Here is a 12,810-nt window from a genome sequence, read left to right on the forward strand (position 1 = left end):
GGGAGTATTCTGTCCTTTTCTATGTTCTAGAATAGTCTGAGCAGAATTTGTGTCAGCTCTTCTCTGAATGTTTGCTAGAATTCTCCCATGAAGACATCTGGGGCAGGGCCTTTTGTTGTTGGGAGTTTTTTTTCTTTTTTTTTTAATGACCTTTTCAATTTATTCTTTTGTTATGGCTCTGTTCAAATTTTCTACTTCATTTTGTGTTAGCTTAGCTTAGATTTCTAGAAATCTGTCCATTTCTTCTAGGTTTTTGTATTTATTGGAGTACAGTTCTTCATAGTATTGTTATGATCTTTTTTATCTTAGTTGGATCTGTTGTAGCATCACCCATCTCACTTCTTATTTGGGTTATCTGCATCGTCTCCTTTTCCTTTGTAGATTTGGCCAGTGATTTGTTGATGTCGTTGATCTTTTAAAAAAGAAAAAAAATTCTTGATTCTTTCTATTGTTTTTGTTTCATTTATTTCTGCTCTAATTGTTATTATTTCCTTTCTTCTGGTGACGGTAGGCTTCTCTTGCTGCTCTTTTTCTATTTGTTCAAGTTGTGGGTTTAAGGTGTTGCTATTGGCTCTTCCTTCTTTTTGATGTGTGTGTTTATTGGTATTAACTGACCTCTGAGCACCGCTTTTGCCTTTGTCCCAAAGATTTTTGTATGTTTTGTTTTCATTCTCGTTTGATACTATAAATTTTAATTTCATTTTTTATTTCTCCTATTACTCAGTGTTTTTTAAGCAGGGTATTATTCAGTTTCCATGTATTTGATTTTTTTCCCTTTGTTCTTCCTGTTATTGATTTCTAATTTTATAGTTTGTGATCAGAGAAGATGCTGTGTATTATTTCAATGTTTCTGAATTTAATGAGTCTTGCTTTGTGGCCTACCATATGGTCTATCCTGGAGAACGATCCATGTGCACCAGAAAAGAATGTGTACTGTGCTGTTGCTGGGTGGAGTGTTCTGTATGTGTCTACAAGGTCAAGTTGGTTGTGTTGTTTAGATCTTTTGTATCTTTTTTGAATTCCTTTCAAGTTGTTCTGTCCTTCTTCGAAAGTAGTATATTAAAGTCTCCAGCTATTATTGTGGAGTTATTTCTCTTTTCAGTAGTGTTAAGAGTTTGATGTATTTTAGTGCTTGTTTGTTGGGTGTGTAAATATTTATTATAGTTATGTCCTCTTGGTGGATTGATCCTTTATAATCATTATATAATGTCCTTCTCCTTGTCTCTTATGCTGGTTTTTGCCTTGAAATCTTTTTTTATCAGAGATTAATATTGCCACTCCTGCTCTTTTTTGGTTACCGTTTGCTTGATATATTTTTTTCCATCCTTTGATTTTTAGTTTATTTTTGTGTCTGAGATGTTTAAAACAGTCTATTTTGATATCACCTTGATTTCCTCTTCACGTGGAAGTTCTGTAACTACACCATTTATTTCTCCTTTTTGTTTTGAAGCTGTTGTCGTTTACAGATTCCTGTCTCTGGTTCCCTGTTTTCAGTCTTGTAGCTTTTTTTTATTTTAGATAATTCTTTATCTGGGTTGGTATCTGGATGATGTTTCCTGGTCTTAATCTCAGCTTGTTGTTTGATGTTGGCTCTCTGTCTGAAGGACTCCCTTTAGTATTTCTTATAAGGTTGATCTAGTTTTTACAAATTCTCTTAATTTCTGTTTATCTGGAAATTTCCTAGTTTCATTATCATATCTGAGAGACAAGTTTTCTGGATACATAATTCTTTCATTTTGGTCACTTGCTTGAGCCATCTTTCCTTGTTTCTTTACATGGTTTGATATTGTCTGCTGTCTCCACAGCATGAAGGCATTATTTATCTATGTTTGTTTGATTTTGATATATCCAAGTGAGTGGGTTGGGTGTGTTTCGTTGACTGCTCATCTGGCGGCATGAGTGTTCACCACCTGCCCCCAGGTGGACAGGGCAGCATCAGGCAGGGAGAGCCCTTGTCACTGTCACTGCGTGTGAGCTGAGGGCACGGTGGGCAGGAATGCTCACCATCACTCGCTGGGTGGATGTGTGGCAGGTGAGGATTGGGTGGGTGGCTGGGGTGTGTGCAGGTGCTCTCTCTGGCAGGGGACGGTTGGGGCAGGTGGCTGGGGAGCACGCAGGCACTCTTTCCAGCAAGGGAGAGGTGGGGGTGGTGGACTAGGCTGGGTGGGGGGGGGGAAATGGAGGGGCTTATACTAAGGTCCCCAGCACTTGGGGCAGCAGGATGGGAGAGTTTGTGTCACTAATCACCAGGAGGGTGGGAGGGGTGTGTGTACTCCTATGACTGTCAGGCAAGGGTGCCTGGGCACTTCTCGTTGGGCACAGCTAGTAATTAGTATCTGGCCCTGATCAAATGTGAGGAGGAGGGGCTACCCAGTGTCCATTCAGGTGGGGGACCTCCCACTGACGGTCTATGGATGTATTACTCCATACACGCCATCCACCCTACTGATCAGGTACCGCCACTGGTGAGTCGTCCCGACGCTAGATCCTAGCTTCCTCTCCGTGTATGCCAGGATCCCTAAAGTTCTCGCCCTCTTTCCTGGTGGCTCTTCTCCCTCTGTAAGATTTCTTGAAACTTTTCTTAGAAGGTTTTTTCTTTTAAAATCAATTTTTAAAAAAGAAAGCTCCTTGAACTAAAAATCTAGTCTTTGCAAGGGTTGTGACAGACACATGCTAGTTTACACAAAAGCACACCATTGCTCCACTTCATTTGTAAAGATATACGCCTGGAGAAAGCTGGCAAGATTAGGGACCTGAACCAGTGACAGAATAAACGAGGATCAGAATTAATACAGCAGTTATGATAAAGTTTGAATTTAGATAACAGTGTTCAGAAGAGACAATTCATTCCGTATCTATTTGTACTCAATTACTAAATATAGTTAGCACAACTGGGAAATTTAAATAATCTATTTCTAAAAAACTAATTGTCACTGCAATTGTGCCACTATACGTTTTATAGTAGTATTGAATTATTATACAATCTAGCATTACTAGTCTTAAGTCAATTGGGGCAAACCTAAAATACAGTATCTGGAGAGATCCACGGACTATGAGATGAGAGCTCAGAGCAGAGATGTTTTTTAGACTTAGGCTTTTCCTTTCTTTGTAGCTGTTGAAGAGGTTAAATAAGAAAGCACTGATATGAAATTGTGAAGCTCCATCAAAATCTATGGAATTAGCTCTGATGGAAGAAGTCCTTGGATGGCACAGATGGTTAAGTGCTCTACTTCTAGCCTCACCGAAAGGCTGGTGGTTCAAACCCACCCAGAGGCACCTCAGAAGATACGCCTGGCAATTTGCTTCCAAAAGGTCATAGCCTTGAAAACCTTGTGGAACAGTTCTATTCCACACACATGGGTCTGAATCAACTCCACGGCAACTAACAACAACAATAAGCTTTGATGGATCCTACCAAATAAAGGAGGGGTTTATGAACGACAGTGGAGTGACTGGGCACTACTCCAATACTACACTGACTCCTCACAGCAGCTCCCTGCTGTCACTAGCATTATCATCTCCATTTTACAAATGAGGAAATTGAGGCTTAAGAGAGATTAAGCCATTTATGTCTATGATACATTCATCATTTCTGCCTTTAGGTCAGTCTCCTAGAAGGAAAAGAAAGTGCTTAACTCTCAAGTATATAAATATATAACATATTTTATAGTACACAATACGGGGAAGGGGTGGTAGGAGAGATGAAAGAGTGAAAGAAAGGGTAATAGGTGAAGAGAATAGTCCTCAACCCAAGCAATCTTTTCAACATCGGGAGGTATGTGTAAGCATCTATAACACGGCACTACCGGTCTTAGTAACTCAGTAAAAGATAGTCCTAGATTGTCTGCACTGGTCCAACTTCTAAGAGAATATAACATTACTTTGGAATAGTCTCCTGACAGTAAGATGAGAGATCTTACAATAATCAAATGGTTTAAAGACTCAAAGATAAAGTTAAAAATTATTCCTCAGTATTAAGTCCTATAGGCTCCTACTATTAAGTTCTAAATAACAGTGACAACCCAGCTTGAGATTTCAACTTCAACATACATCATATGGGAAAAAAACAGCAAAGAGGATAGGACAATGAAGGTATGACTGAAGAACAATACAGAGCATTTGAAGAATGACAACTAGAAAGTAACACAGTACAAGTTTTTCCAATTAATCTGGGAAAGTTTTTGTTCTAATTAGTAAAAATTTAAATCCTTGAGTACCAGTGAAAATAACATTTAAAGCAAAAATTATTCTAAAACTGAATCACAAAATATATAGGGCTTTATATGTTTATATGGCTGGCAAAATTCTGGATATTAAGAATCATAGGCTAAGTCGAAAACAATGTTAGAAGACTGGACTGCTACATGTTAAAGTCACTTGTAGATAATCACAAAACATTTTCCCTGTAGGCTCCTTATCTGCTTTTCCCACTTAGGAAGACACGTGAGCTTAATGCTCTTTGGTGCTGCTGATGAAAATGAGGGAGCTGCACTGAGGGAGGCCCCACAGGCCTTCTATGGCCTGAAAGCAAAGTCCTGCACTACTGAGAGAACTTTTTTACTTAGGATAAACTCACCTCAAAGAATATTTTGAATGTTTGATGTAGAAAGGCTCCCTGGGACTTAAAAACTTCAGCTGGAATTTAATAAGAAACACTTTATGAAGTTATGCAAGTAAGATATCTTAGCACATATAAAATAAACCATGCATTTATTTAATTAAAGACACATTTTGTAAACTTAGGTACAGCCACAAAATGAGATAAGATAAATGCTCATGTGCTGAAGACACATTTAAGGAAATTTAATATGAATTTACTCTAGTTTTGACTAGTAAGTGTTATGCAGAAAAATGTCTGTGATGGTATAAAAGAAACAGAAAACTAACAAGAGAAAAAGCAAGTTAAAAATTAAAATGTGAAAATAAATTTAATGATTTCTGATTTTCAAATAATCATGAACTTCTTATAAGTTTCTTTTCGAACAGTATTTAAGGCATTTTAAAAACTAACTCTTCATTACAACTTAAATGTATCTATAAAATAAGTCTCTAATTATCAGAAAAATATTCATTATCAAACAGTTGAATACAGTTACTTTTCCAAAACCCACAATATCTCCAACTTACCAAGTGTGTAATAAATGAATTATTTCGCAAATTGACTTTTAATGTCCTTGAGTCCCCAACTCTAGTTGGCAGAAACATATACACATCCTCTGGAGCATAAACTCCACGGCGGGTTAGGTCAATCTGCCTGCTTAGGAAAATAGGTTTAAAAGTTAACTATCTAAAATTCATAGCAATTTAAACTATTTTTATGTATTAAATTATGAACTATTGCTTTAACTTGTGTGTTCTCTCAGAAGTTAAAAAATCATTTTGTAATGGCAATTTATCTAGTTTATATGAAGATACAATGAGAAAGGAGGAACACTTTTATCAAAGGGCAGGGTGGGCGACACCACGTGAGAAACAGCAGTAGCACCCCCTGCACCCCATCCCCTCTTTCCTTAAAGCCCAGGCTGTACTGAAGGTGGCTGCCTTGGCTTAGTTAGTCCACTTGGACTCCCCACACTGCAGCCGGAGCTGCTCTTACTTTTCACAGGGACACAGGCTGCTCTGAGAACCTGATCCATGCTGTGGCACCTCAGAAGCATCTGAAGGTGGTGCCACTTCCTCCTGCCTTGGCCTCCCTGATACCACACTGCCATCCTTGGCCTTCTTTGCAGTCTCATCCTCCACGACCCAACCTCTAATGCTGTTCCACCAGGCCTCGTCCTGGACACCTTAACTTCTCACATGACACTCTCCCTAGGCCACCTCATACTGCTGCTGGTAGATTCAGTGACCATCACACTGATGTGACTCCCAGATTTATATCTTAGCTCAGACTTAGCCTCTGGGCAACATACCTATATATTTAATGACTACACAAATATCTTCCACTTCTCTGGTTGTCTTAAAGACATCTCAATCTCCACAAATACAAAACTAAACTCATGCTCCTTCTCCTCAAACCAAATCTTCCGCTTGTATTTCCTGTCTTGGGATGATACCCAGGGGCCAACCCTGACATCCCTTCTCTCCCATGCCCCTTTATCCAATCCATCACTAGGTCCTTTCAAATTTCCTTTCTACTTCTACTTCAAAATTTTCAAATCTATTTCTCTTCCTCCTCCTTAAAACTTCCTTAGCCCTGGATGACTCAAAAGTAGCCTTCTAACTTGTTTTACTGTGTCTACTCTTGTCTCCTTCTAACCAGCCCATCTGTAGTCAGAAGGATGTTTCTAAATACCCAAATCCTTAGCCTGACATACAGGGCAGTGGCTGGTCTGAACTCTGCCCAGAAGCCTCACTCACACCACTCTCCCCTCTCACTTGCTGTGCTCTATACACATGGCCTTTTTCTGGTCCTTTAGGAGCACAGAATCCCTATTGCCACAGTCCTTTACACAGGGGGTCCCACAGAAATTCCTCCAGATATCACAGGCCAAGCTCCTCTGTCATGTTTTCCCATAGCACTGCACTATTACTTCTAGCACTTTCCACAGCTTGTCATGAAACACTTTAGTATGCTTTTCAGACTGACGTGGCTCCTCCTCCACGAAGGTCATGACTATGCCGCTCTGCCTGCTCTTTGATCTCTAGGACCTGGAGTAAACACTCAATAAGTAGAGACGAATGAAATAAATAGCATCCAGAAAGTGTGCCAAGAAAAAAAAAAAAAATTAAAACAATTCTTATTTTTTCCAAAATACATTTTCTAATATTCCTCTTGGAAAATAAATGACCAAGATTTATATCAAATTCAGCAGGCATTTAACATATTTTTTCTTCAGAGCATCTTTTTTCCGGAACTAAATTAGATCTAGATATTAGTCCTTTAGAGATTATAAGAAACATTTTTCATTAGGTAAAATACTTAAATACACATTTTAAAAAGTTTTTAATCTACTTTCATATTCAGCTTGTGGGTACGTAAAATGGTAAAACCACTTTAGGAAAATTATTTCACAATTTATTTTAGTTAAACACATACTTATCCTGTGACTCAGCAATTCTACTGTTATTTTTACTGCCCCCTGCCCAAATTAAAACTTGTATCTACAAAAATGTTTGTATACAATAATATTTATACCCCCTTAATTCATAATAGCCCCAAACTAGAAGTCACCCAAATGTCAACTGGAAAATGAATACATATATTGTAATATATTCATATAATGGAATATTAAACAATAAAAAGAAACAAAGTATAGGTACACTCAACAACATGAATGACTCTCAAAACACATTATGTTGAGTGAAAAAAGCCAGACACAAAGAGTACACACATACACGAAGTTCAAACAAAACTAATCTTTGGTGAAAAAAGTTAGAATAGAACAGAATGAACGTTGGGGTAGGGGTAGAAGGGCTGACTGCAGAGAGGCAGAGAAATATTCTGCATTTTGATGATGCTGGTTAAGTCACAGGTAAAAGACACTGAGCACTTTACTAAACATAATTATACCTCAGAGTGCTGGGAAAAATGCATAAGAATGACAAGAACAGCATACCCAGGTGTAAGTGCAGAAGCCGCAGATACAGCTTGTCTTCGGGGCTTAAGGGAATGATCTAGCTTAATGAGGGTGTCTGTGGAAATGAGTGCACTTTCAGGCTCACTTTCTGCTTTGCTGCTCTGTACAGACAAATCACAGGGCAAGAGAGGAGAAATAAATACTCCAGTAAAACGTATGGACATTTACCCATTTGAAATCTACTACTTTCTTTAAAATTTTTCTCAAAAGGACACTTTTAAGATTTTTCAATTCGCCACATCAAAAACACTATACATTGTACTGTCTGGTTTCTTACACACACAGACACACATACACAGTCTCTTACATAAGTCTGTCAAACCTGGGTCTTACGAGTTGTGTGAACAAAAGAGCCAAATTCAGACCTCAAACATGCCAGTCAATAAAGACAAACAACACAATTAAGATTACAGGCTATCCAACAGAATTAATTAAAATTAGAAGAATACCAGAAAAATACCTGCAGTTTCAGGCCAGTTTTTCATGCCAGTGTCACACAGTGGTTTTAACATATACATTAGATTCGAGGGCAACACTCACCTGTCCAGAGAGCTGGAACCTCAATGTGTGCTTCATGTGGGGCTCTTTCAGGGGATGACACTCAACATCCCAAAACTGGGCATAATTCCCTCCATCTCTGGGCAAAAATGTGATGGTGATCTACAAAACACACACATCCAAAGAGAAATCTAGACAGTGAACCTTACACACATGTAGTCAGATCACCAATTCAAGGGTTTGGCATGAAAACAGTTGAAGGAACTAATTCTTTCACATTGGTTAGCTTTGCCACTAACTGAAAATGAATCTGAATGATTCTATTTCTAGTAGACTTACTGTTATACCAGATGTTAAATTTTTGTTTAAGGCTTTATATAAAATATTCCTCAAAATGTATAATAAATGTGTTTTGTTTTGTTTCTTTGGGAAAAAAGTACTAGAGCTGGCCCACACAAGACCTAAACGAGAACAGTCACACCCCAGAAACACAGTCCAGACCTTGCTGGGTTTTCCATTGCGATGCTTATGGCACACTCTGCTGGCCACGTGATGAAGGGACGGAGACCTGGCAAATAGCCGTTCAGTGAGGACTGATGGACTGACACCAAACAATGACAGGAGATGGAAGATGACAAGTACCACTTGGCGAAATCACAGCAGCTCATGGGACTGGCTTCAGAATGCCAGTCAGGACCAGTGTCTCTGACCATATAGTCCAGTTACATTTATAACCTCACACATACAATCAAAAGAAGCTCCTGTTTTGAAAAAAAAAACAAAAACTCATTGCCTTCCAGTCAATTCTAACTCATGGCGATCCTACAGGACAGAGTAGAACTGCCCCATAGGGTTTCCAAGGCTGTAATCTTTACAGAAGCAGACTGCCACATCTTCTTCCCATGGAGTGGCTGGTGGGTTCGAACCACCGATATTTTGGTTAGCAACTGAGTGCTTAACCACTGTACCACCAGTGCTCTTTAAAGAAGCTCTAGAATGCCAAAAATGAAATATTTGAAAACAGTATTTTAAAAAGTTTACCCAAGTTAAAGAGCCTTAGCTGTATCGAAGAATTTAGTGTTAATAATAAAACATGCTGCCGCCAAGTCCATTTGATTCCGACTGATGGCGACCCTATAGGACAGAACAGAATTACTTCATAGGGTTTCCCAGGCTGTAAATCTTTACAGAAACAGACTGCCACATCTTTCTCCCACCGAGCGGCTGGTGGGCTCGAACCACTGACTGTTTGGTTAGCAGCCAAGTGGTTAACAAGCAATCTATATCCTTGAGTTTCCACCAGAAACAATGAACCTAGCAAGCCAGAACCGAAGACTTTTGGGAGAATGGAGGCAGAGGCAGGATAAAGGATATGAGATCATGAAGACTGGGGATTAAACTGTTGATACAGTCACCGAGAAGATTAAGGAAGAAAAAGTAGGTGAAAACAACCATCTCCAAAATGGTGGAAATACACAATTTACCTGAAACCACTGGGGACTACAGTATTATGTATCCTACAAATTCCAAATTAAAACCCTCTCAGACAACCACCCCCTGCCAAAAAAAGGGAAGAAAGAAAGAGGAAGAAAAAATTCAAATATTGCTGCATGTTATATTCTAGGCATATGTTGCAAAATTTAACATTAATTTAATCTTCATATCAAACTGACACTCGTTTCACAAAATTACTGTATACTACCTCTGACTTTAAGAAATACATTGTAACTAAAAATTTGATTTTTTTCCTTTTGGGCCACTGCTATATACATCAATCATTGTGCTTTGGGATTACCCTCCTAAATGGTCCCAGAATAATGTGTTTTGCTGGTTCCCTGCCCTCACCCCAATATTTATGAAGCAACCAGACCTAGAATTAACTTGTTAAAGATAAACTTAGTTCCTGCAATGTCATAAGTAATTAGTTCAGTCCATAATATACAGTAATAAATACCCCAAATCAACAACTTCACAGAGCTTACATTTCTATGTAAGTATTGTGTGAAAACGAGAAATTGCTGGGAGACAATCTAGCCCTACCCTCTCATTCTTTTTACAGCTTTAGAGACACAAATCACATACCATACACCTCACCCATTTCAAGTGTACAGTCAATGGTTTGTAGTATACTCAAAGAACTGTGTAACCATCATGACAATCTAATTTTAGAACACTTTCAACACCCCAAAAGAATTTCTGTACATATAAGCAGTTCGTATCCATTCCCCCAACGGCCACCGCAGCCTTAGGCAACCACTAATCTACTTTCTGTCTCAGTGGATTTGCCTATTCTAGACATTTGACATAAACGGAACCACATGGTATGTTGTCTTTTGTGACTGGCTTCTTTCATTGAGCATGTTTTCAGGGTTCATCAACGTTGCAGCATGTATCAGTACTTTGTTCCTTTTTATGGCTGAATAATATCCCATTATATGTACCATGAAACCTGGGACATCCAGAACTCAACAGGACTGCCTTGTTTTCCCAGGTCTCTTAAGTTTTCCACCTTTGACAGGCTGCACGCAGTCTTATCGTTTTTCTGTCTCTATTAGTGGAAAACATTTGAATTTTCCTTCTCTTTCCTTTCCTTTTCGCCTTATACAGGTTCCAGCTCTCGCAGGTTTTACCGTATAGCCCACATTTTGTTTATCCATTCATCTGTTGATGGACACCTTTCGGCTATTGTGAAGTGCTGCTATGAACATTCATGTACAAGTTTTTGTCTGAGCGCCTGTTTTTAATTCTTTTGGGTCAATGCTCGGGGGTGGAGTTCCTGAGTTATATGGTAATTGTATGTTTAACTTACTGAGGAACTGCCAAACTGTTCCACAGACCTGCGCCATTTTACATTCTCACTAGCAACTGATGAGGGTTCCAATTTCTCCACATCCTTGCCAGCACTTATTTTTCCTTCTTTTCTTAAATAACAAAATATTTTGTCTTGATTCTTTTTCAAGTTTTATTGTGGTAAAAAATATATAAATGTAAAATATTTGCCATTTTAACTATTTAAGTATACAGTTCATTGACATTAATAACATTCACTATGTTGTTCAATCATTGCCACTATCCATATCCTAATGTTTCTTATCACCCTGAACAGAAACTCAGTACCCATTAGGTAGTAGTTTCCCATTTCCCCTCCCCTCCTACAAATAAACTTTTGTTCCTATGCATTTGCCAATTCTAGATATTTCATACAGGTAAACCAAAACTAAACCAAACCCTCTGCCATCGAGTTGATTCCAACTCACAGCAACCCTACAGGACAGACTAGAACTGCCCCATATGGTTTTCAAGGCTGTAATCTTCATGGAAACAGACTACCACGTCTTTCTCCTGCAGAGTAGCTGGTGGGTTTGAACTGCTGACCTTTTGTTTAGCAACAGAGTGCTTAACCACTGTGCCACCAGTGGGATCATACAATATTTGTCATTTTGTGGCTGACTTATTTCACTCAACATAATATTTTCAAGGTTCTTCCATGTCATACATGTATCAGAACTTCATTTCTCTTTGTGGCTGAGTAATATTCCATTGTATGCATATACCACATTTTGTTTATCCATTCATCTGTTGATGGATACTCGGCTTGTTTCCCCACTTTTTGGCTACTGGGAATAATGCTGCAATGAGCAGTGGTGTACAAGTATCTATCTGTGTCCCTGCTTTCAAATCTTTGGGGAATATACCCAGAATGGAATTGCTGGATCATATGGTAATTCTATGTTTAATTTTTTTAGGAACTGTCAAACTGTGTTCCACAGCAGCTACATCATTTTACAAACCCACTAGGAAATGCACGAGTTTCAATTTCTCCACATCCTCACCAATACTTGTTATTTTCTGTTTTTCTGATAATAGCCATCCAAGTGGGCGTGAAATTATATCTCACTGTGGTGGTGGTGTTTTTTTTTAAATATTATTTTACTGTTTTTTTCAGTGAAAGTTTACACAGCAAATTAGGTTTGCATTTGACAATTTCTACACAAAAATGTAACTACATTAGTTACATTTTTCATACTATGTCAACATTCTCTTTAATCATGTTCTTGTTGTTCCGTTTCCAGTACTCTAGCTTCCCTGCCCCTTTATCTTCTCATCTTTGCTTTAAAGTAAATGTTGACCTTTTGGTCTCACAAACCAAAAACCAAACCCATTTCTGTCGAGTCGCTTCTGACTCACAGCGACCCTATAGGACAGAGTAGAACTGCCCCATATGGTTTCCAAGGAGCAGCTGGTGGATTTGAACTGCTGACCTTTTGGTTAGCAGCCAGACGCTTAACCACTGCACCACCAAGTCTCATATAGATGGTTTTTTAATGGCTCACCACACTCACGAGTAATATCCTTTATTTTGTGTGCCAATCTGTTACTTTGCTAAAAGGTGACCTCAGGGGATAGTTATGGTTCAAGGTTTAAAGAGAATCTCAGGGCAATAAGTCTCAGGGAGTCCTCTAGTCTCAACTGGTCCAGTAAGACTGGACTTTTTAAGAAGTAGAATTCTGTTCCACATTTTCATCCTGATCTATCAGGGCCCATCTATTGTGGCCCTGATTAGAATGGCTGTGTCTTAGTCATCTAGTGCTGCTATAACAGAAATACCACAAGTGGATGGTTTTAACGAAGAGAAGTTTATTTCCTCACAGTCAAAGTAGGCTAAAAGTCCAAATTCAGGGCAACAGCTCCAGGGGAAGGCTTTTTCTCTCTGTCGGCCTTCGTCTCTTCA

General features: G+C 38.8%; 1 protein-coding gene across 1 annotated transcript in view; it reads right to left on the reverse strand.

The window, feature by feature from the left end:
• The window catches only part of CEP192 (centrosomal protein 192), a 193,928-nt gene that overhangs the window by 8,441 nt on the left and 172,677 nt on the right, over nucleotides 1–12,810 (reverse strand). Inside the window, exons 41-44 of the mRNA XM_023724815.1 lie at nucleotides 8,121–8,240; nucleotides 7,560–7,681; nucleotides 5,128–5,254; nucleotides 4,577–4,635 (exon numbers count right to left, since the gene is read on the reverse strand). Coding sequence (XP_023580583.1) covers nucleotides 4,577–4,635; nucleotides 5,128–5,254; nucleotides 7,560–7,681; nucleotides 8,121–8,240 — 428 coding nt within the window. The remainder of the gene's footprint in view (nucleotides 1–4,576; nucleotides 4,636–5,127; nucleotides 5,255–7,559; nucleotides 7,682–8,120; nucleotides 8,241–12,810) is intronic.

This window comes from Trichechus manatus, unplaced genomic scaffold (genome assembly GCF_000243295.1).
Source record: "Trichechus manatus latirostris isolate Lorelei unplaced genomic scaffold, TriManLat1.0 scaffold00262, whole genome shotgun sequence".
Classification (NCBI taxonomy): domain Eukaryota; kingdom Metazoa; phylum Chordata; class Mammalia; order Sirenia; family Trichechidae; genus Trichechus; species Trichechus manatus.